The 25,509-nt window shown below is 42.6% G+C and overlaps 1 protein-coding gene across 7 annotated transcripts in view; it reads right to left on the reverse strand.

Moving 5' to 3' along the window:
- Window positions 1-25,278, reverse strand: part of ASPH (aspartate beta-hydroxylase) — a 113,723-nt gene extending 88,445 nt beyond the window's left edge. For 3 of the 7 annotated variants that reach the window (XM_039522521.1, XM_039522518.1, XM_039522517.1), the window contains exon 1: window positions 24,975-25,278. In XM_039522521.1, coding sequence (XP_039378455.1) covers window positions 24,975-25,038 — 64 coding nt within the window. In that variant the 5' untranslated portion in view covers window positions 25,039-25,278. The remainder of the gene's footprint in view (window positions 1-24,974) is intronic. The other 4 variants (XM_039522520.1, XM_039522519.1, XM_039522516.1 and 1 more) reach the window with 3 other exon arrangements.
- Between the last annotated feature and the right edge of the window lie 231 nt (window positions 25,279-25,509).

A 25,509-nucleotide genomic window follows, 5' to 3' on the forward strand; every position in this document is an offset into this window, starting at 1 on the left:
ATTTATTACAACTTCCATTATGTTTCTAGGTTTTAAAAAATAAATCAGTGATCAGTCCAGACTAGTTAATGTTGAACAAACAAGTTTCTTTCTTTCTTCCCACTAAAATGCATATATCTTGTTACAGAAACTATAAAGTCAATTCAGTTAAAAAAAAAAGCTATTGATGAAAGTCAGTATAAAAAGAGGATTATGTAATACTTTTTCACTGAAGCAAACAGTTTTGAAAAATATTTTCATCATATGATGTTGGACAGTTCTATAAGATTTTCCCAAGATAATCTACTTTACATTAAAAAACAGCACAAAAGTAGATACTGCTTGCATATACAGTCATTGAACTACCAGTGTTAAGTTTGATAAGTTTATGGAGGAAATGGTTTGATAGGATAACGTGATTTAGTCAATAGGTCAATAACGTGCGACCACTGGTAATTAGTACCAAGGGTCAATGTTGGGATACTGAAAGTCTTTTTCCTGAGTGTCTGGCTGGAGAGTCTTGCCTGCATGCTCGGGGTTCAGCTGATCGCCATATTTGGGGTCGGGAAGGAATTTTCCTCCAGGGTAGATTGGCAGTGGCCATGGAGGTTTTTCGCCTTCCTCCGCAGCATGGGGCAGGGGTCGCTTGCTGGAGGATTATCTGCTACTTGAAGTCTTTAAATCAGGATTTGGGGACTTCAACAGCTGAGTCAAGGGAGAGAATTATTTCAGGAGTGGGTGGGTCAGCTTGTGGCCTGCATCTTGCGGGAGGTCAGACTAGATGATCATAATGGTCCCTTCTGATCTTAAGTTCTATGATTCTTACTTTTCTAATGACGTTTTGGAGATTTGTTGAGTGCCAGCATGGCTCTGTTGATAACATTCTCCTCTAGTAGAAAGTTATGCATGGGTAAGCAGTGCAAGTCAGCATGCTAAAAGAGTATATGGCACTATGGAGGAGGCTCCATCCTTAAGCTGTTCCTTTCTAGATTTGTTGTTGTTAATATTGTGTTGAACACCTGATCAGCATTAATCTTTTTAGTGAAGACTGAAGTAAAACAGGCATTAAACATCTCAGCCTTCTAGATATTATTATTAGCTCTCATTCCTTGCTCAGTAGTGGACCTACAATTTCTGTGTTTTTCCCTTGCTTCTAATTTATTTATAGAACTTCTTACTGTCCTTTCCTAGGTGCAACTCATTTTCTGCCTTAGCCTTTCTGATTTTCTCCTTACATGCTTGTGCTATTTCTTTGTAAGCCTCCTCAGCAATCTGTCCACGTTCGCACTTTTTGTCGGATTCTATACGATTTTCAGGTTCCTAAAGAGTTCCTGATGAGGCCATATTGGCCCCTTACTATTCTTCCAATCTTTCCTTCAAATTCAGACAGACAGTCTGAAATTGTGCCTTTAATATCTCAGAAGATGCCAGTGCTCAGCTCCTTTTTCCCCCCTAGATTTTCTTCCCTGCACTGATAGTTTCTGGTCACCAGAGCCATGAAGATGTTAAAACTAGTAGATCTCATGCTCTCACACCTAGTTTTTACTTATTGATAAGAAGGCAAAAATACCTTTCCTGTTTTTTCAATTACCTATCAGTTTCATAACTCTGAATGAACTTGTCAGTGAACTGAACTCATTGAATAAAAACTGAAATAAACAAAATATTCTCTCCGCACCTAGAGGAGAGGCTGGTGCTGTTAAAAGCTGGTTTAGCACTTCAAATTCTGGTCCCCAGAGTGTACACAGCAACTGTCATTAGTTCAGTGATTTGACTTTCTTTAAAAATGTCAGCCAGTATACTACTTATTTGTTTAAAATTTTAATTTAAACAATTTTAACAGATCATAGTGAGTTTAGAGTAATATAGGCTATCAATTTCAAACTTAATTTTAATATGTTTATTTTTAAAATATGCATTTAAATTTTTTAAAAGTCTGCTTTTTTTATCCACCCTAATTGCTTCATTATTAATGGTGGACCTTAACAGTGTTATATCTAGCAAATTTTGAAAAAGTGTGCACACTCATACACACAGTAGGTACACTTAAAATTGTTTTTCAATTCACAGACCAAAACAATTAAATCCTAAAGCATCACTTAAAGTTGTAAATATGTAAGGGAAAGAAATATTAAATTTGTAGATCTTTAGTATCAGCAAACCAGGAAATTCAAAAGATTTACAAAAAATGAGTATGACAATGCAGAATTAAGTTTATTAATTGTCTCTTACCCTACAGTAAGAGTCAGCTTCATAACAGAAACAGATCTAAAATACTATTTAAACTACTTTTGAATAGGACAACAAAAATGTAAGAAACTGTGTGTACATATACACACACAAGCTCTCCGTGGTAGAACATTAAGGTTATAAGCTGCCTATCATGTTTCTAAGAGGTAGTTTGATACTCGTGGTTAGTATTTTTCTAATAGAAGAAATGGTTACTTAACTGGTTCTTCAAGATGCGATGCAGCCATGTATTCCACTTAGGTGTATGCACACCCAGCGCACCAGAGCCAGAAATATAATTTAACAGTACCCAAAAGGGGTGGCACACGCGTCTCCTACCTGTACTCCCTCCCCTGGCTACATGAGGAGGTGCTGCCCCAACCCTCCCTCAGTTCCTTCGCACCAAACAGCTGCCAAACACTGCTCTTCCTCCTCACTCAACCATGCAGCAGCTACGCCATGAAATACTGGGATCTGAGCTCAGGATGCAAGGTGCAACCGTGATTCCAAATTAGTAGGTCGAGATGGAGAGGCAGCAGTATGGGAGGCTGAATAGACAGCAAGAGAAGATCGGAGAATCACCACTATCTCAGCTAGGCTGCGTCAATAATGAGACAGCCTTGAGTTTGAGTATGACCCAAGGAATGACCTGGCCTGGGGGAAAGGTTTACAGGAGAACCAACTGAGATAGAAAACCTTGGACTGGGAGCCTGGACTGACGCCCTCTCGAGAGCAGAACCAATGACATTTCTTGTTGTCCCAGTGGATACTTGTCTTCAAGGACCTTCCGTGACTTAGGGAAAAACACCACAAGATTATTCTGAAACCCAGTAAGTGAATGGCTATCATAGTAATGTTCTCCTCTAGGCAGAGCAACCTGGAGTGTGCTCCCCCATTCACATAATACTCACTGAGAACACCACCGCAATGTATGTAAACCACTGAGTCTCACAGACAGTGATGAAAAAGGTGTGTGACATGCACTGTGTATGGCCCAAAGCTCCAGCAAGCTTATATGTAGAGAGGCCTCCTGCTCCAACCCGTCTCTGTACTTTCAGCGACACCAGGTGCCCCCTCTAAATCCATCAGGGAGAGTCAGTAATAATCAACTTGGCTGGCAAGAGCCAGTCAAACAGAGCTTTGGTAAACATTGTGAGGATGTATCCACCATTGCAAGGCATCCACGACCAGCAAACAGGATGAACCAGCCTGTCTAGAGGATGAACAGTAGGACAGCAGACTGTCCTAAGCCATATCTGAAGGGGGCGAACGCACAACCTTGTAAACTGGACCACCTGTGTGCAAATGGACATGTGGCCCAAGAACCTGAGAGACGTCTAAACTGTTGTGGAAGGCTGCAAACAGTCAGCAGAAATGCTCTTGATGTCATGGAAATACCATTTAAAAAGTTAACTGTTTAAACTATTACAAGATATTTAGTTGAAACAGTTAACCGATTAAAGGGCCAGCTGGCCGGCACAAGGCTGCTCTGGACAGTTCTGGGGTTAATGATTAAGGCAGGTTAACTGGTAAGACTAATGCTTACTATTAGCATTTTACATCCCTAAAAATCTAACAGCGTCCCAATGAATTCAATTTTTTGAGTGGGAGCCAACATTGACTTTCCAGTGTTTAGGATGAGACCCTGATAGGTCAAAGAAGTTCATTGTGGTACCATCATGAGCAAGAACTTCCCCTCTGGATCTGCCACTCGGTAACCAGACGTCTAGATCTGGGAAGATGTGAATTCCCCTCTGTGAGATACACCCAACAACCACCACACATTTAGTAAAAATTCTGGGGACGTTCCACCACAACAAACTCAAGGAACTTTCTCTGGCTAGGCAAAATCGCCACATGAAAAGTAGGGGTTCAGAGCAGCAAACCCATTCTTTTGAGACTATGCAGGGAGGATAGTCAAAAGAGTGACCATTCAGAACCTCCATACCGGATATATTTGTTGAGGCTGCAAAGGTTGAGGATGGGTCTTATGCCACCCTTGCATATGGATACTGGGAAGTACCCTTTCCACTGCTCCCAAAGCCAGAAGAAAAACAGACCTGCTTGAGAAGCAATATCTCATGACGGGGGTCCCTAAAGAGAGACCAAGGAGGAAAAATGGGGAGGTAGTGTGAAGAGGAAATTGATAGCATAACGGATAAGACAGTGCTTAGGATCCAGCTATTGGTGGTGACGGAGCCCAAAGCATTGTGAAAGCAAGCCAGCCTTCCCCCGAAGGGCATAGATGAGGTGAGAGGAGCAACAAATTACAACAGTGCTCTGGACCAAGGAGTCAAAATGGGTGCTTGGACTGTCTGAACCTCAAGCCCAACTGCTTTCTTCTGTGGGATCTATCACTCTTTCTGGAGTAGTCGCATTGCCTCAGAGAAGGGAAAGGCTGTCCAAGCATGCACTGATGATGATACTGCTGCTGCCACTGTTGAACATCATAGTGGTGCCTCTGCACCGCAAGCACATACACTCCCAAGGACCACATGATAGCCCTTGAAGGAGAGCAGAGTCTCTGAAGTTTCACCGGAGAGTTGTTTTTGGCTGTCAAAGGGCAAATCTTCAATGGCTTGCTGGACATCGGGGGCAATGCCTGAATTCCAAAGACAGGAAGCCCCAGTTATGACAACTGCAGAGGCCATGATGTCTAGCGTGGACTGCAAAGATGTCTAAGCTACCAAGCAACCCTCAGTGACAAATGCGCAAAACCCCTCTTGTAAAGCCTTTGGCAGCTGGTCTGCAAACTCTGACCCAGCTATCCAGTTGAAGTCATACTTGGACAGCAAGGCTTGCTGGTTAGCCATTCATATTTATAAGGAAGAGCTTGTCACGGAGTCCCTGGGCGATGCTCTGGAACTGCTCCCCACAAAGCCAGGCAGGACTTTGGGGAGCCTCCTCTCCCTTGGAGCAGACTTTTTCAGGGAAAGAAGCTCACACGTCTTCACCTCCTGGGTCTCTCCTTGGAGCATTCAGCATCCCTTGCGCTTCCCACAGTGAGCCCGCCCCAGCAGGGTCCTGGGGAAGCCACCGGGTCCTGCACCCCCACTTCGCAGCCAGCCGTGACTCTCAGCCAGCCAGTAAAACAGGTTTATTAGATGACAGGAACACGGTCTAAAACAGAGCTTGTAGGTACCACGAACCGGACCCCTCAGCCGGGTCCATTCTAGGGGGCAGTGAGCTAGACCCCCACGTCTGTACTTCACTCCTCATCCCCAGCGAGCTCCAGAATGAAAACCCTCCAGCCCCTCCTCCTCTGCTCAGTTCCTTTCCCGGGCCAGGAAGTCACCTGACCTCTGTCTCCAACACCTTCAGTTGGCACCTTTGCTGGGGAGGGGCCCAGGCCAACAGTTGCTAGGAGACAGGCATTTAGGTGCACTGGCCCTTTAGTCTGCTAGATACTTAAGAACTGCATAGGGAACACTGAGGCACCAACACAGTATTCAGAGAAAACATTAAGAACATGCCTAGTTCGTCACAGTTCGTAAATCTTTCTGCCCATGAAGTCCAACCATTCAGAGTTCCTATCCTTGGGGGTACACGTGAACCAGCCCTGCTGGGCTCCATCATTCACTGTCGTTACAACTAGGAAATTGAAGGCCAGACAGCAGTAAAACTCCTCAAAAACTCTGCATGGGATTGAAACAGTGCTTTTCCAAGCACTTAGCCACAAGTGGTATTGAAGCCACCGTGCATCATTGATAGGGAAGGCAACTCTACCAATTTGCAGATGTTCTCTTCCAAGAACTCTACCTGGATACAGAGGGAAACAGCTATATGCTGCAATAAATCTTGGTATGCCTTAAAATCCTCTAGTACTGAAGGTAAGGACAAGAGAGGCAGCACAACATCATCTTAACTGCACCAAAGCTGGATTCTGTTACAGAGCTCATGCATTCAGACGGGACAACTCTGGAGGCTCTGCAGGGAGCAGCACTGCCATGCCTGGGATTGTGGCAGATTGGTCATCTCTGCAAACCTGGCTGACAATCTCGCCTTCCAGAAAGATGAAGAGTGGGACACCTGCGACTGAGGAGCATCCCACAGATTCTATGGAGGCCGCTGATGTGGATACGGTATTGGTGGCCACTATACACCAGGCATGGGACCTCCATCCTGACCACAAGATGCATGCCAATCCTGGTACCTGTAACGGTCCATCATAACCCTCAATGCTGGTCAGGCAATAGAGAGCAGGATGATGACAACCCCAATTCAGACACAGAGAAGTCTTGGAATCTCAGAAATAAGGGTGGAGAAAGACCAGAGCAAGTCTGACTCATCCGTCATCCAAAACAAGGCAGGAAGCATTGCTTCTGATGGAAGTAGTACCATCAGGACTGAGTATGCCGATGTCAGAAGCAGCATTGGTCCTGAAGCAAACAGTGGTACCGGACTGTCTGTGGTACCAATATCGATGATGGTGAAAGTCAGCACAGACGCATTTGCAGTACCGACTGCAGCAAGGTTCCCCTGTGAAAGGGGAACATTGGGGAGCAATACTATAGACCCAATAGTTCAGTGGCTCATTCACTTCATGGGGCTATAGCTGATGCAGCCCGGCAAAGTCCTGAACCAAAGCGATCAGAACCAAAAGGCAGAATAGGTGTGTAGCTATCTGGTAAACCACCAAACATGGAAACAGTTGGTACTGGCATGTCCCTCATCAGCACCAGGCATCCATTGAGTCCAGAAGCTGGAACAAGAGTGGGTTGTACAGGGTTTCTAACCTCCCTACTCGGTACCAGTGAAGGCTTAAAGGTACCTACAACACCCTGCACACCAGCACCAACTCCATGCCAGTCCATGCTTTTCCATGCCAGTCCATGGGGAGGTAGAAGAGTCACCCCATGACCAAGAGGAGTCTTAATTGGGTCTTATGCAACCTTTTCCTCAGCACAGTTGATGGAAAACAGCTCCTGTTTCTTCAGAAAGGCTCCCACTCCAGAATGTGAAGCAGCAGCGCACTCAGAGCCCAAGGGTAATCTCCAAACCAATGAGGGCTTTGGTACCAAAGCAGACCGCATGGCCTACCCAAGCAGGTGCTGCTTCAGATAAAAGTCCCGAGGCCACAAGAGTCTGTTTCTTAAGAAATATGCAGATCATGCTAAGCTCCTTCACATGGACTGCACGTGGAGTCTGCTCCCCGAAACAAAGGACAAATGTTTAAACCCCAGTGAAGGCATTACCAAGGGAAACTACTACAATTAACACTTCTCTAACATTGAGGGTACTACTAACTATACACAATGGGGGTGGGAGGGGGGAACTGAATTAGTTGTGAGGTTTAGACCAAAGAACTCCATCTCGAGCCACGAGCAGTAAAAAGGAACTGAGGGTCAGGGTAGCGCTGCCTGATGGAGCCAGGAAGGGAATATGGCCATGACATGCAAGTGCCACCCCTCTACTTTTAGGCAAATTTCTCCAGCTCTGGTGTACTGGTCATGCACATTCCTAAGTGGAATACGCAGCTGTATCTAAAAGTAGTAGTCATGATGTGTATCTGGTTGTAGTGACTGATGAGTAGGGCTGGTTGGAACCTGGAATTCCCCTTCAGCAGGAAATTCTAAAAATATATTTTAAAAAAATTCTTTCTGCATCAGAACAAAATCTCAAATCTTCCAATGAAATGGGAATTAAGAATTAAAAAAATGCATATATCAAAATGAGGTTGAAGAGGATCGTTGAGCTGGCTGGAGACTCTGAAGCCCTGCTTTCAGGCTCCCCAACTTGGAGAGTGGAACCAGAAGCCCTGACTGCTATGGCTCAAACAGGTCTCCAGGATTTCAGCTCTGTGGCAGGGCTGGAGGCTGACAAGAAACTTGCCTGGTTTCTATCAGAGAGCTGATAAAACTGACACATTCCTGTAGACATTTTTCTACTCGCTCTAGTAATGTGGCTTCAATCCCACGCTGGGGAAATAATTAAGATGCCATAGGAATGGATGTGATATAAGTACATATAATAAATATAAAAAGAGATACCATAAGCATAGAGATGTTCCTCATCTGAATGTAGAGGGTGCGCTGGGCACCTTAAATGGTAATTTCTAGTTACCAAGGATTTTAAGTTTTCAATTTCTGATTAATTAACACCATGATTCGAGGGAAAATATTTCCCTCCTTGTTCTATATTCACTTACTCTGTAGTGTACTTCCTATTATCATGCTTAGCTATATGTTCCAATTAAAAGTAAGTGAGAGCAGCTAGCTGAGATGTTCTTTTGCTGGACTGAATTTCTTCCATGGTTTGAAAGAAAAAGTTACCTAAAATGAAAAGACATCTAATGGCTACACTTCAATTATCCCTGCACTATTTTGCAATCATAAAATTTTATAAAAAGATCATGGAGACATTCAAAAAGTGTTCTAAAAGCTTTTGTCAAAATTTCTGAAGTTAGGAACTTCAAGTTTGGCACTTCATTAAAGCAATCTGATTCTCACAAACGTTAAGCACCTGACGCTCTTACTGAGTTCAGCTAGTTACGGAAATTAGAAGTCCGGATCTGGCTTCAAATGCCTCTACTTAGGCATCCAAACTTAAAATGACACCCTTAAGCATTCATCTGATCCATAATAGAAAGTGTATCGCTTCTCTCCAATAGTCTTTAAAAGTTCATTTAATAGAAAACAATTTCCACGAGCAGATTTTCCAACTACTGTCCACATCTTTTCACAGTACTAAGCGTGGGAGATGGTATGGTAGATTTCTAGCTAGTTGCGGACCAGTAATCATGCTAATTTTGAATAACTCGAATTCTGGTTAACTCAAATTACTTTCTTCTCCCCTCAAAGCAAATCACCATCCTATATTTAAAAGAGCACTTGCCGTATATACTCATTCATAAGCTGAATATTTTTGGTTAAAAAGTGATGCATCAAAGAGTAGGGGTTGGCTTATAAACAGGTCTACACCAAAATTTGATGATTTTAAACTCTATAGAATCATTGAATTGAATATCTAATACATTGTTGTTTTGTTTACCTGGAGCGTCTGCAGGCATAGAGCCCCTCGGCTCCCTGTGGCGCCACTTCCCACAGCTCCGATTGGCTGGGAACAGCGAACCACGGCCCCAGGGAGCTGAAGGGCTCCGTGCCTGCAGACGTAAACAAAACGTCCCAACCCGCCAGCGGCTTACCCTGACAGGCCAGGAGCCAAAGTTTTCCAACCCCTGAAATATAGGGTCGGCTTATGAAAGGGTCATACAGTTTTTTGCTATTTTTACCTATCCATTTGGGGGAGGGAGGTGTCAGCTTATAAATGAACAGGCTAATAAATGAGTATATATAGTAGTTTATAAAACAGTAGTTCATAACAAGACTTCACTCAATAACATTCTTAGAGTTTGGTATTGATACCTAGTTATGACAAACGTTTATGTGCCAACAGCACTATGCAGTAGTAAATAAGTTATACTACGTACAAAAGCACAGGTTAGGATCTTTAATTGTGAACATTAAAAAACAAAAGTTTTAAAAGTACAAATATTACAGTCTCTCAAATTTCAGCATGTGTGTATCATATTACAATGTTTTCAAGACAGTTCATACAGGTAAGATTTACTTTTAATTTCATTTCAAATGAAGTCACACAAAAAACTCTCCATGCAGGAAGTCAGTCCATATGATGCAGTTTGGGGGGGAAAAGGGGGGGGAGGAGGAGAAAGAGTCAACCACTGCATGCTCTCCACACAAATTACCAGTTTATGATCTTCATCAGGAAAGAACCACCTGGATAGAATCAGAACTTCACTGCATAAGTTCTCTACAATGAAGAATCCAATAAAATAATTAGCTTCAAAACATTTTTCACAAGGACATTAAGCAGAAGTACCATGTTTCCATGCAGATTTTTAAAAACTGAACTATTCTTTTAGTGACAGTCTGTGTACAGAAGCTTTACTTTCAGTTTACAGAAACAGCAAGGGCAAACAGTCTCACTTAGATGGTCAATTCATAATATAAGCTTACACAAGCTTGTCTTGTAGCACTACTACTGTACATTACTTCAAAGTTTATTGCAGCAATTGAATATTCAAAGATTCTGTACTTCACATCCTCAGATTTTCAAAGTTATGTCTGTATAATAAGGTGACTCTCATTAGATTCAATTTATGCAGTTAACCCTATACAACTTGACCTCCAGTCATGCTCCAGGACCCATTCTTTACACCTTTTAATTCCTTTGTAAAAATCAAGCGGTTTGTTTGCTTCATTTTGGGGGAATGCGGGAAGAGCAAACATGACCTACAGAAAGGGTGAAATAAAAAAAGGACTGTGCCCTAATTTGTTTTGCTAAGAAAGCTGCTTTAACTTTAGAAATTTAGTTTAGAAATTCAGATGCTGCCTACATTTAAATCGCTGATGCGTACACCTGGAGAACTAACAGATACCAAATATGTGAAACCTGATTATGGCTCTGTATATATTATAGCTGGACCTGTAATTTAGTAGATAGATATGGCACAGTAAGTTTAATCAATTACACAGCTCAACATACAGCAACTTTTCTGCCTTTGTCCAATATAACTTTATGCATAAACCTAGCATCCTAAACTGACCTTATTTTCAGGAGTTCATTCTGGCACACTTAGGTAGTTATCCTGGAGTCACACAGCAGTAGGATACCCAGGAAATATGGGTACTTCTCCATTATGGATTTATTACTTAAACCCATAATCCCCTGCCTCAGGGATCAAATTTACCATTTTTCCTTAATTTTAGAATCATAGAATATCAGGGTTGGAAGGGACTTCAGGAGGTCATCTAGTCCAACCCCCTGCTCAAAGCAGGACCAACCCCAACTAAATGATCCCAGCCAGGGCTTTGTCAAGCTGAGCCTTAAAAACCCATGGCACTGCAGGATGCTGGACATTCTACATTACCACTAACTGGTTAATGGCATTGGTGGCTTTGCACCTAGCAGCAGCATAAGGTGGAAAGTCATTGTGTAATAGGATATTAACTAATTAACAGTAATAATCCCCCTCTCCCCCAACATACAACACTCGGAGTATTTGACATTCTAATACCTATTTGACTTAAACACATGACAAACATGTGGAAGAAAAGCAGCATCAAAGACCCATAATCTCCCCGATCACCAAATATGCTTCTCCACTGAGGACCTGAAGAACTTCTGCCTTACTGGGAAGACAAAATGAGATATTCTGGATACTTCTAGAAACAAACTAACTTTTCAAAAGTTATGTAGAGTGCTGATAAATGCTGCTTTCATTTTATCTAATGTGGAAAAAGTTATTGCCTCAGGTTTTCTATAACAAAGATTCTATCTTCATTATGCAGACTACAGCAAATGGGACATCCCACATTGAGGGTCCTTGAAATAGCAAAATGGATCTTCCTTAAGGAGCAGTTCCAGATGGTGTGGCAGTAAGGATAGAAGACAAGAAGTAAAAGTTTCATCCACCCCGCACTGCCATTAACCAAATTGTCCGTATGACTAATTATTGCTAGAGAAACTAGATAGGTTTTATTAGACCAACTTCTGTTGGTGGACAATACAATCTTTTGAGCAACGCAAAGCTGCTCTTCTGAAGAATGTGACATGTTTACTTCGGAAGAAAAGCTCTGTGTAGCTCAAAAGCTTGTATCATGTACCAACAGAATTTGGTCCAATAAAATACATTCTCTCACCTACCTTGTCAATTTCATATCCTGGGATCAAACACAGCTACAACAACACTGCAAATAACTAACTATTTCAAGTACCAGTAAATACACTGGATATTCACTCTAAAGGTGTTTGTAATTGTGACATTATCTGAGTAAAATATGACTCTAGATCATTGTTGCAACCACAGTTATATATTTGCAACAAATCTTGTACAAAATGTGGCATGTAAAATGTCTATGAAATGGTTGTGTTTTGCTGGTTATGAATATGCAAACTTTATGCATATATCATTTTGGGTATTTGAAGTTATGAATATAGGCTCTATACCTGGATTTCAAATGTTTGCTCCTGGGGTAAGGCCCACAAGGTGGTTAGCCAGCATCTCTTGAAGGGACTATTCAAATTAAGTAGCTCATGAAGAAACACTTAACTGGCAATGGACCATAGGAGACGCCCATCTACACTGAATGGTCTGTCCTGCAAACGTGCTGTTTGAGGTACAGGTAATGGCTTCTACTGTGTCCAAACCTTCATGCATGGACATGTGACTCCAAACACACTCTTGTAACCTGTAATTTATTCAGTAGCTGTGCTGAGGGCTTTGTTTAAAACAATGGGGTTCCCTCCACATGGCAGAAGATATAAAGGGCCCTGGAAACCCCGCCATTTTGCCTCTATCCTGCTCCAGCCGCCAGACTATGAATTTATATTAATAGGAGCATTCTAACTAAGGAATTGAGGACCTTCCAATGATTTGGAAGCAGCCAGAGACTTGACTTAAACCAGCAGTTTACTCCGTCATTGCTACAAGCCTGAACCAAGAACTCTGCATTTATTGTATGTATCTGATTCTTTTAATCAAGTTTAACTCTCACCTTTCTTTCTTATGAATAAACCTTTAGATTCTAGATAATAAAGGATTGGCATCAGAGTGATTTTTGGGGTAAGATCTGAGTGACCTGATTGACCAGGGTGTGTGACTGGTCCTTTGCGATCAGGAGAACCTTTTATTTGATGAGACTGGTTGTAACCACTCATCTTTAAATCCAGTGTTTTTTGTGGTGATACAAGGACTGGAATGCCTAAGGAAACTGCTTTTATGACTTCTTGTTAGCCAGTGTGGTGAAACAGAAGTTTACCAAACCAGCAACAAAAGTATACACCTCTACCCCGATATAACGCGACCCAATAGAACACGAATTCGGATATAACGTGGTAAAGCAGTGCTCGGAGGGGGGGGGGTGCGCACTCCAGTGGATCAAAGCAAGTTCGATATAATGCAGTTTCACCTATAACACGGTAAGATTTTTTGGCTCCCAAAGACAGCGTTATCTCGAGGTAGAGGTGTATTTTATGGAACAATAACCACCAGTTTTGGGGTGTGTTTGCACTGTTTCTCAGCAGTTTGTCCTGAGTTTGGCATTCTCAGTTGTGACCCACTGAGGCACAGTCACAGTAATGCAATAGGAAACAGACACCACCACAAAACTAAAAGCTTTTGAATCATCCACTCTTTCTGTTCAGTGGCAATATGCCATGTATCCCAAAATGTGAACTATGAAATACAATACCACTGTAGAGCCTCCATCAACATTAGTTTTTGCATGTGAATTCAGCATGGATTTTGGTATTTACACAAATAGTGCTTGATAGAGTTAGACAGGGGAAATAATTTTGGGGAATTTTTTTGAATTTCAAAAGACCTTAAGCTAATTCTAGTACTTGATTCCATATCAAACACACTTCAGCTTACTACACAGTCTAAGAAGAATAAGCACCATATGTTCCATAAAATGAGATGTGAAAGATGCTTTTGTAATTGAATATTTTTGTATTATCTACTATAATGATTTAAATGTCATTGCCCACTATGAAGTAGAATTAAAGAATACACTATCTAAAATTCCAATATGTAGGAGAGATAGCTTGATGAGTTTATTTAGAGAAGGGGGCTGAACATGAAGAAATTTCTGAAACAAAGCCAGGTTTAAAAAAAGGTTGCATTGCGTTCTAAAAAAAATGGCAAGGTCTTTTGCCATTCTTATCTCTTCCAAATGTAAGTTCCATAGTCTAGGTCTCGCTCCTGTGAAAGCTCTATGTTGCACTCATGAGCCTCTATCCTTTGATGGACAGTACTGGTTCCAGTGGAACATGGTTGTCGTGGTAGAGGCAATTTATCATGTAACTAGGGTGAATTTTACAGAAGGCCTTCAATATCAGGACAGACTTTGAACTGGATTCTTTCCAATGGGTAGTCAATGAAAATAGCTAAGCACTGGATGAGGTGTTAACAGTTAACTGTACTACATCAAGTGTATGGTCCCTGGGTCCTTACATCCAAATGCAAGTATCTTGGGCCACACTTTGCTCAGGCCATGAACCCTGATAGAGAAGAGTTGTAGAAACAGGGTGACCAGATGTCCTGATTTTATAGGGACAGTCCCAATTTTTGGGTCTTTTTCTTATATAGGCTCCTATTACCCCTCACCCCCATCCCGATTTTTCACACATGCTGTCTAGTCACCCTATATAGAAAGAGCCCATGGATGTGCGCTCTGGCAATACCCCACTAGTCCAAACATTTTCTGCTTCTCAACAGTTAGCTGAGCCATAAGAATTCAAAGCAGCCCAATACCACAAAGCCAACAATAGAATATCCACCCTATCCACAGGGGTATGCAGCTTTCTGTTATACACATGGACACCCAGGAAGAAAAACATGAGCAAACAGAAACAAACAAAAAGATATAATAGGATACAAGAAAAGAAAAATATCAGAATTGTGCCCGGTCATAGCTACATGTGCACAACAGCAGCTTTTGAAAGACTGCCCATGTAACTTAAGAATTTTTTTCTAATTTAAAAACGAGGCCTGTCAACATTTAGCAAGTTGTCTCTGCAAAAGTTTGGATTACAGATTTTAAATCAGATGTTGGAAGAAATACAGTATCGCAAACCACTATGTCTGCATTTAAAGAATAGCTTCACTTTCAAAGACAGTCCAAGCTACTAGAGGAACAGAGTCCTCTTCATTCTTCACATTTAAAAAAATGTCAGTTAAACCTATAATTATGCATATGGAATATACAGACAGGCCAGATATGTCCCAAAATTCTGTGTGACTGGATTTCTCAGAGCTTGTCCTCACAGGGGAGCAACTGCAAAATAAACTAGGGTCTGAATTTAAAGTACAACAGCTATTCTGCACTAGCATCCCACTGAGTGTCAGTATTAAATAAGTGCCTGCACGTGGAGCTAATGCAAAGTACTTATTGTGCAATAGCTACTTCACCTTGTAGACAAGCTCTTACATTCAACAAATCTGAGAATTTTTAAAACAATCATCTAAAACTATCTGACTACCTTAATACTTCTCCACAAACACCATTAAAACTCATTTGAGTTTGAGAAATTTTGCTCTAGAACAAGGGTTCTCAAACTTCATTGCACGGTGACCCCCTTCTGATAACAAAAATTACTACACAACCCCAGGAGAGGGGACTGAAGCCTGAACCCACCCAAGTCCCGCCACTTAACCCAAGCCCCACTACTCTGGGCCGGGAGGCCACAGTCAAATGGCAAAGGCTTCAGCCCCAGGCAGGGGGCCTGTAACCTGAGCCCTGCCGCTCAGGTTTAAGACAACCCTAGCGACACCATTAAAATGGGGTCGTGACCCATTTGAGAGTCCCGACCCATAGTTTGACAACCGCTGCTCTAGAAAAATCAGGACAATTTCCTTCACTTTCACTACAGTAAGCCAAGTAATAAAAACTGGCTCATTTTTAAAGTGCACAAGCTAGAGTTTATTAAGTCTAGCCTCAAATTGAATTTGGTACAGTGCCACAAAGTTGGGTATTAGTAGTTTCATGCATGATATTACTTAAGATAGGACCAAATGGATCTTTAAGGGAAAAAAAGATAATGGAAGGCTATACACCTAGTTAACCCTTTTCCCCCTTATGTTTTTCTTCTATTTTTTTGTATTTCCTTCCATCCTGCCCCCATATCATTCTCGTATCAAAAACTAGTCTTTCAGAGAGATATTAGTATGGCAGTATAACTTATGCACTTTGAAATAATTAAATAACTACCACCAAACCCTCTACTTCAGGCTTGGCTACACTTGCAGCTGTAAAGCGCTTTAGGTTAAACCATCCTTCGGAGAGCACACTAGGGAAAGCGCTCCAGTCTGTCCACACTGAGAGCTGAAAGCGCACTGGCGTGACCACATTTGCAGCTGCTTTGGGAGCGGTGCATTATGGGCAGCTATCCCAGCATTCAAGTGGCTGCAATGTGCTTTTCAAATGGGGGTGGTAGGGCGGAGTGTGACAGGGAGTGTGGGGGGAGAGAGAGGGAGTCAGAGCGCTCTATGTGTCTTGCCAATGTGGACAGGTAGTAAGGTAGAGAGGCTTTATTGCGGCATAACGTGCAAGCAAAGTCACTAACTTTCAGAACCAGGCAGAACATGTCAGCATCAGCCAGACGAGTTACAATCTATCTTTTTGGATGAATTGGTTTAGAAAGGCAATGTTGAAAATCAGAAAGCATATTTGGTAGTTTAAGGTTACCTGCACCAAACCCAAGTATTTTGATCAATTAGTAGCGTTAAAAATATAGCTAGAGGCCAACATTAAGTGCCAATTTGATCAGAGGCCCAGCTAGTAGCTTGTTAACACAGTATCCATCTCTTCACTTCCAAGAATTTGCAGAATTTAAAATTGATGTTTCAAAACTCCCATAATGCAGTTTAGTATCATAGAAAGGCCTGAGTAGTTCAACTAGTGAAGTACAAATAGAAGTATTCTGTCACTATCATGTAACAGCCATCTAAAAAGTGCTAAGAAACCAAAATAAGATCTGCATATTTTTGAATAACTGCTACTGGAAATTGCGAAGAAAAGATTTCATCTTGACGTAAAAGTGAAACTGAACTGAACTGATTATTTAATTGAACAGTACAATTAATTCCGGCACATCAACATTTAGAAATGGGGTGAGGCACACTGGGACTTTAGACCAGTCCAAACAAACACTTACATAGCACTAATTTTACAGAGTTCTTAAAAAAAAATATCCCTTACTGCAAGAATTTACAATTTAAAGTCTACAAAGGAAAGTTTAGAGGGATCAAAATAGGGAAAGAAGAGGCAATATAGTATAGGAGTTTAAGTCAGTGATAGAAAGTAAGCCAACAAAGCAGGCGTCAGGAGGGATTTCAAGGAGGAATGAGTGAGGATGCTTAAAGAAAAGGAGGATGCCATTCCAGAAGGAGCAGAGTGAAAGAGCATTTAGATGAGATTAGGAAGAGGAAAGGAGGGGGAAAGGGTGAGCAGAGCACAACTGAGATCAGGGGGCTAAGCCAGATAAGATGTAGGCAGGGGCAGACCTGCACAAAGCACTGGAGGAGAGGACAAGGAGTTTGACGGAAGAGCAAGTCAAAGGCACTGGAAAAATTCAGCTCCTTCAAAGACCTTGGAGTTAACAGGGAAGGGAGTTGAGGCAATAGAGAGAAACAGGACTTGTTTGCACAGTTTTGTACCACTTTATTGCCAGTTTCAAATAGATATAATTAAGGTAGTATGTCATACTAATATGGATGCAGTTAAACTAGTATTACTCCTGGAGGAATTCTGTGCCAAAAAATTAAAAATTCTGCAAAATTCTGCATATTTTATTTATCAAAACACAATATAATATCACCAGTTTCAATTATGTTTGGTAATTTATTTCAAAATACCTGTCAGTATTGTCTGTAACAATACAGACAACAAAAAAACGAATCAGGAAACGTTTGACAAATAGATTCCTTACTAGGCATATTAATGCAGAACTCCGAGTAATAATTTATTTAAACTACAATACAGAACTGTATTTCTCCAAACCCTCAGAAGCAGTGCAAAGGCTTGGGGAGATGGGAGTAACGGAGGAGCTGAGGAAAAGGGATGGAGCTTAGAACTTGGAGGGTTGTTGAACATGGGTGGGAAAAGTATAGAACAGGTTTTGGGGGGAGGACATTGTTAGGGAGCTTCCCCCATGCAAACCCTGGGTGACCCCTAGCCTCTCCCATTAGTTAGGCACATCTGCCCAATCCCCCTGCATCGTCACGTGTCCTTGAACCCCCGGTCCCTATGTGCCTATCCACCCCCACACAGACACCCACTCCCCTCAACCCCATGTGGCCCTGCACCCCCTCCCCCTGTCCCCATGTGTTTGTGCCCCCACTCAGCCAATCCCCTGTCCCTATGTGGCCCTGCACCTTCACTCCCATTCAGCTCCTGCCCCAGTCTTTCCTCCCCCAGTAGCCTGTATGAGCCCCTAGCTGACCTCCCAGCAGCCCCATGCTGTCTGTCTCCCCATAGCCCCTGTCTCCTGACCTGGCCCAACACGCGCTGTGAAAAAGGCAGGCTCTTTCTTCTCTACCTGGCAGGGAGCTGCTACTCTGTTCTATCACCACAGTGTCCTCTGGTGGGCAAAAGGCAGAACTGCAGCAACTTTCGGGAAGAAGCTTTTTTCTGCGCAAAAAATTAAAAATGTGCAGCTCATTAATTATGCATGCACACAGTGGAGCAGAATTCCCCCAGGAGTATAGTATGAAGGTGCTTCTATTAGGATAGCTTAGTCTTACAAATTTAGGGAGAAAGCTGTACCAGTACAAGGCACCTTTATACTGGTATAACTGCAGACACACAAAAAGTTGTACTGATTTAATATTTTTGGTTAAAAGAGACATGCAATCATACCCTAACCAAAATAGTTAAAACAGCACAAAAAAACTGTATAGATCAGGATTTCTTCAAGATAAGTTTGAATGCAGATAGGAAAGAGAAGAGGAGAGCAATTGATAAGGAGGGAATGAAGAGGGATTATGACAAATTAGAAGGATGAGAGTAATAACTTTGAGTTAATAAATCACAGTATCTGAGATAGAGAGAAGCATGGAGACCTCAGAAAAATACAGGAGGACAATGAGAACACAAGAACTGCCATACTGGGTATGACAAATGGCCATCTAAACCCAATATCCGGTCTCTGATAGTGGCCTGTATGAGCTTCGTGTAAGTGCACAGATAAGGGCAGTTAGAGTGATCATCTACTCTTCCCATCCCAGCTTTCAGCAATCAGAGGTTTAGGATGGTTCCTGACAATGTTGAGTAATAGCCATTGACGGACCTATTATCCATGAATTTATCTAGTTTGTTTTTTTAAAAACCCAGTTATACTTTTAGCTATGACAACATCCCATGCCAACAAGTTTCACAGGTTAATTGTGCATAGTGTGAAAAAGTACTTCCTCATCTTTGTATTAAACCTTCTTTTAATTTCACTTGGTGACCTCTGGTATTTGTATTGTGGGGAAGGGTAAACAACACTTGTCTATTCACTTTTTTGGCAACATTCATGATTTTATAGACCTCTATTATATCATCCCTTAGTCATCTCTTTTCTAAGATGAACAGGCCTAAACTTTTCGAGTCTCTCCTCATATGGGAACCAAACCATACCCTACCATACCATACCACTGGTCATCTTTGTTTCCTTTCTCTGAACCTTGTTCTTTTTGAGATGAGGCAACCAGACCTGTACACAGTATTCAAGGTGTGGGCATGCCATAGATTTGCATAGTGAGATTATGATATTTGCTGTCTCATTTTCTATCCCTTTCTTAATAGTCCCTAAGATTCTGCTAGCATTTTTGACCATTGCTGTGCACTGAGATGAAGTTTTCAAAAGACTTCAAAAGATATACACAGTGACTCCAAGATCTCTTTCTTGAGTAGTAACAGCTAATTCAGACCCCATCATTATGTATGTGTAGCTGGGATTATTTTCCCAATGTACGTTACTTTGCACTTATCAACATTGAATTTCACCTGTCATTTAGTTGCCCAGTCACTCACTTTTGTGAGATCCCTCTGTAACTGATGCAATAATTTTGTATCATCTGCAAACTTTGCCACTTCACTGTTAATTCCCTTTTCCAGATCATTAATGAATATGTTGAACCCACAGGTCCCAGAACAGATGCTTGTGAAACCCCGCTGTTTACTCTATCCATTGTGAAAATTGAACTTTTATTCCTACCCTTTGTTTCCTACTTTTTAATCAATTATTGATCCATGACAGGACCCCTGTTATCCCTTGACTACTTAGGTTCTTTAAGAGTGTTTGGTGAGGAATCTTGTAGAAGGCTTTCTAAAAGTCCAAGTACACTGTATCAACTGGATCATCCTTGTCCGCATTTGCTGACACCCTCAAAGAATTCTAATTGATTGGGGAGGCATGGCTTTCCTTTACGAAAGCCATGTTGACTCTTCCGCAACATATTGTGTTTCTCTGTGTGTCTGATAATTCCAGGGCTTTGAAGCAGAGCCTGGAGCTGGAGCAGCTCCAGAGCAGTGGAGCTGCAGGTTTTTGCCTGGAGCTGGAGCAGAGCCGGAGCACAGCTCCAAAGCCCTGGATAATTCTGTTCTTTATTACAGTTTATGCCAGTTTGCTGGTACTGAAGTTAGGCACCCCCAACCCCTAATAGCCAGGATCACCTCTGGAGCCCTTTTTAAAAATCAGCGTTACATTAGCTACCTTCCAGTCATTTGGTACAGAGCCTTGCTTCAGCAACAGTTTATATATTACAGGTTGTAGTTCTGCAATCAGAGATAAAATTAAAGAGAAGATAAAGGTCTCCTGCTGGACCCAATTTTGCCTTTAAAAGAACTTTGCAGGGTCCTAGAGAAAGAGAGAGAGGACAGAACTAATCACTCCACTACTCCAAAGTAACTAGAGAATCCTCCTCTGATCTTCAGAGGACTATTGAAAGGCAGATGACTGAACATTCACACACAAATAAATAAGAGTCTCTTGTCTAAGCACATCATTTGCTATGAGAAGAGGGAGTAGCTCCCCCCACCCCCAGAGTTGGTCCCCCCAAAATTTTTCATAGCTCCTTGCCAGCTGATGCTCAAGTGTCTCCTTCAGGACCGTAGGAGGACCGTAGGTGGAAGGGGATCCTAATCATCACATTGTCAACATCATCCCCTCTGCCCCCAGATGGACAGGAAGCAGCCACAGCCTAGAAAAGAGCTGAGTACAGAGTGAGCCGGGCTCAAATTCCTGCCCTGGACCAGCCATCAGTGAGAGACACTCTCCTGTTCACCACTGCCTCCCACCCCCACCTACACATTCTCCAGGATAGGACTGAAATGCTACCTCCTCCAGGATGGAACGACCCATTAACCTCCCCACAAACATGCTATCCCTGATCTTATCTAATATATTTAAATGGTAAGTAACTTGGTGCAGACACTGTCTTTTGTTGTGTGTGCGCGCGCGCGCGCAGTGCATAGCATAATGGAGCATCAATCTCTCATTGGGGAGTCTAGGGTCTACTGTATACAAATACTATAAGTTTTATAAGGCATATATACCCTGAAACGTGAAGGGTTAAGCCAACTGACATGGGTTAGAAAGATACTGCCCAGGTTATATGTAACTGGCCGTTAGGGAGGTTCTTGAACCTTTTTCCTAAAGCCACTGTCACACACAGGATACTGGATTAAATGGAATATTGTTCTGATAAATAGGACAACAGTTATAATTCAGGGAAAGCTGCACTTGAATTTTTCTGCTCTGAGATACAGCAGACCTATTATATGTACCACAAGCCCTCAATACGTACATTCTGACATATGCTAACCTTTACAGCAAATCTTCTATACCTAATGAATTTCACTAAAGTGCATCACTAATACAAAAGTTTTTTGTTTTTTTTTTAATAATAAGTGGCATTTTCTTTTGGATATGGCAAAAATCGTTCTTAATAAAAAAGTTATAACTATGTTTTCCTTTCAATTTCAAGGTCAAAGCTTTCTAATTCACTTATATATGCAATGTGACTTGATAATATCTATAGGGATAGTGTCATACTACTATTAATGTTGAGTTAGACTTCTATTCAGTTTCACAATGTAGAAGTTAGCGAGCCCAAAACAATTTGAAGTTATCAGTTACATATCCAAGACCACATTTTGTTTTATACACTAAGTTACTGGCTGTATTTAAATACATAACAGAGTACAAAGTCTCTCAGCTATTAAGAGCAAAACTAAGTCTTGCTCTAGTAAAAGTTTGTATGCAATACTACCAGCATATGTTCGTAACAACTTTGAGAAACACAAGAATAGTTGTAGAAAAAGAAGTTTTGGGGAAAGCCATCATCATTTCTCAGTGTAAGAAACATAGCATTCAATTACTTCATAGTAAGATTTGAAGCAGTCAGTAACGACCCATACACTCCAATGGCAATTCCAAAATGTATACCAACAAAGAAACTCAATTGATGAATACATTGTAAAACAAATCAACCTCAGATTAATTTATAGAAACCTCTTCTTCCTGTACTTATTTTCTGTCCTCTGCCCCATACCATATATCTATGTTGCAGGGGTGGCCAAACTGTGGCTCACAAGCCACATGTGGCTCTTTTACCATTGAAGTGCGGCTTGCAGAGCCTCCCATGCCCCTCCCCATTCTCCACCCACCAGACTGGGGGCAGTGGGGAGATTGGGACATCTGCCTTGCAGCAGGATGGTGGAGTAGAGGCTTTTCAAGCTCATGCTATTTAAAGTCAATTCTAAATTTTGGTTTAAACTTCAAAATCTATACCACTTTCAACTTCTGTAGAACAATTTCAGGAATTCAGACCGTTTCAGATTTCATCTACTTGTGAGACTAATGCCAAAACAGTCAGTCAGACCTTGGTGCCTAAACACAGGTTCCTAAGTAAACGTCCTGATGTTCAATAGTATTGCAGTTCCTACTGACTTCATTGGCTCCACTGTCCATGGGCAATGCTAGGTGTGAAGCCAAATCTTCCTCCATTAGTTGCTCAGAAAAGGAAGGATAGCCGGAATCTCTCCAAGGGGCTGCCCCAAATCAGAGGGCTCTATCTTGACTTTTGCAACATGAAAGTGTGAAACTTTATCTCCAGACCACTTCACCCCTCTCTTTTCTGGGAGCTGGAGTGAGGACTCTCACTCTGTCTCCAAAGACACCTAGTTGCTAATGCAATGTAAGGAGTCCACTTTCATTCCTGTTGAGCAACCATTGTCCAGTGCCTGCCTCTGCTGCTTCTTGGTTTTCTCAAGAAACTGACCTGAGACCTGTCATTTACACACAGTTGCCCACAGAGTTCTGATTAGGAGTAGCCAAAAATGACAATACTTTAGTCACCGTTTGCTTAAGATAGTAACAAAGCTGCTCCCATCTTGGGACTGTGCTGCAGATTTAAGCATCCACCCCCCTGCTTCTGTTTACACTGTTCACAACTGAAAGGTGCCCTGTGCAAGTATACAGGCCAGACCTTTTTAAAATAAAAGGACAGATTTTGCAGAGGTCAAAAATTTTGTTAAACCTAATGTTAAAATTATGTAATACACAAGTTGAGAAGAGAGTATGTACATCTGGGTACAGTGCTTAGATTATCCACAAATACAAAGTCTGTTGAAACACTCTTAAAATACATACAGTACATAATTTGCAATAACCCAAATTTAGGTAAATTTGATGATACAGTTTAGATATTGGAATCCAAATACTCAGGTATATCACTCATGAACAGTTATAGAGAGAGTTGGTTGTTGAAAGCAAATATAGGAATGAGTGTAGATTGCCCCTCAGTAATCCAGCTCTTAGGATGGGTTGTCCCTTTGTAGATATAATCCATCAGAGAAATATTTTAGTTACTTTCCAATTTTGCCTCTTATCGGTACTGTACATTCCTGGGAAAGGTTCTTACTCATCATGGGTAAGTGGATTTTTCAAACTCTGATCAAGAGGTTTTGTTTTGTTTAAATTGAAATATTAAGTATTATCTATGTTGGAGTTCTCTGTAGCATTCAAGGATATGCACTGTGAGCTCTACTAGTACTATGCACATACGTGAAATGCAAGGTCAACATCACATCTGTGCCAGTGATGTTAAATGAAACTGAGAAATTAAAATTCTAGAAAGCTAACAATGTACAGGCAGAAAGCTTGTTCACTGTAAAGTTAAAGAGATCAGACCCTTACAATCTGTACAGTTATACAACTCTCAGAAAGGAGTTCACGTACTTTCACCTGACAAGTACTTTCCTTCCATTGATGTTAGCTTTGTTATGTTACAGGAATTTATTGTAAATGTTTTATTAATTTACTTCTATGATTAGGTTCGTTGACCCAGTTTCAAGTTGTTCATATGTTTTACTCTCTGAAAATAAGTCTTCCTTTATATCTGCATTTTTCATACATCATTTGCATTTAAGTAAGAAGCCTACACATTAATAATGACAGTTTTCAAAGGTGGTTGCCTCAAATGAAGATCTCAAATCCAAATTTGGACAGCTGACTAAAAGCAGTCTGATTTTAAAAAGGTGCCAAACAGCCATATTTTCCACTGACTGCAATGCTCAGCACCTTTTTAAAAACCGGACTGCTTTTTATAGGGGAATTTAAGACACACATGGATTTAGAAGCCTCTCTTAGACAACCAAGTTTGTAATTACTGGCCTAAGCACACCTAGGGATATGTCCAGCTCTGCTCATTACTAATCCTCTGTAATTTGGATTCTCTCTGTTTGCTCAGCCAGACTCTAAGCTTTTCCTCCACTTCAACTCTAGCAAAAAGGGGAATAAATGAAATTTGAGTAACCGATTTAAACCATCTGTTCCTACCTCCCCGCCCTCCCAGAGCCGAGCTGACACGTAAACACACGAAGGAGGCTGAAGGTGACCAGGCAGCTAGAGGGAGGCAGATACACACCCGCTGCCGGGCGCTGCCCCGCCTCACCCCCGGACCCGCAGGAGCCCGGCGTGCAGCGAGGCGCGCCCTGCGCCAGGGGCCCAGCCACGGGAGCCACGAACTCAAGAACGCGGCAACTTCGAAAATGCAGCAGGCGCCCCCCCTCCCCCCCGCGGGGCGGCCACCGCCGCCGCCCCCCTATCCCGGGACACCAGGGGCCGAGCTTGCTGCACAGCGGCTGCCCTACAGGCACCCAGCGGCCCCTTGCCCGGCGCGCCCCGCCCCGGCTTGTGGCCCGACGATCGCAGCCCCGGCGCGGGAGAGGGGCCGGGCCCGCCCCAGCACTGACCTTTCCTGGCCCCCTGGCCGGGGCTGCTGCCGGCGCCTTTGGCGGGGTTCCTGCGCGGAGCCATGTCACCGTCTGTCAGGGGGAGGAGCGGGCGCCCAGGGCCTGAGCGAGGACACAGCGGTGGCTTCTGCCTGACCCTGCGGGTGTAGCAGCCGCAGCCAAAGGACCCGCCCCGGAGACCGACTGACAGCCACCTCCGCCAATCCTAGCGCTCTCCTCGGCATGGGCGGGGCATCACTTGCGTCTTATTGGTGTAGACGCGAGGACTGGGCGGGACACGTTGCGCTTTTCTCCTCTCCCCTCCCCGAAACCGGCCGCTTGGAACGTGGCAACATGGAGCGAGTGCTCTCGCGAGGATTCCGCTTCCGACCCAGTGGGAGAGCGCGCGCTGTCAGTGAGGGGCAGGTGGGCGGGGCTGCTTGGATGGGCCGGGGGCTGCAGGCCTGGCGGGGCGGCCTGTGGCTGTGCTCAGCGTAGGGTTCTTTAGCCAGGGCTTGCGGCGTTACCCTGATCTCAGCTGCATGCTCACCTACTT

The sequence above is a fragment of the Mauremys reevesii genome, linkage group 2 (assembly GCF_016161935.1).
Source record: "Mauremys reevesii isolate NIE-2019 linkage group 2, ASM1616193v1, whole genome shotgun sequence".
Lineage (NCBI taxonomy): Eukaryota > Metazoa > Chordata > Testudines > Geoemydidae > Mauremys > Mauremys reevesii.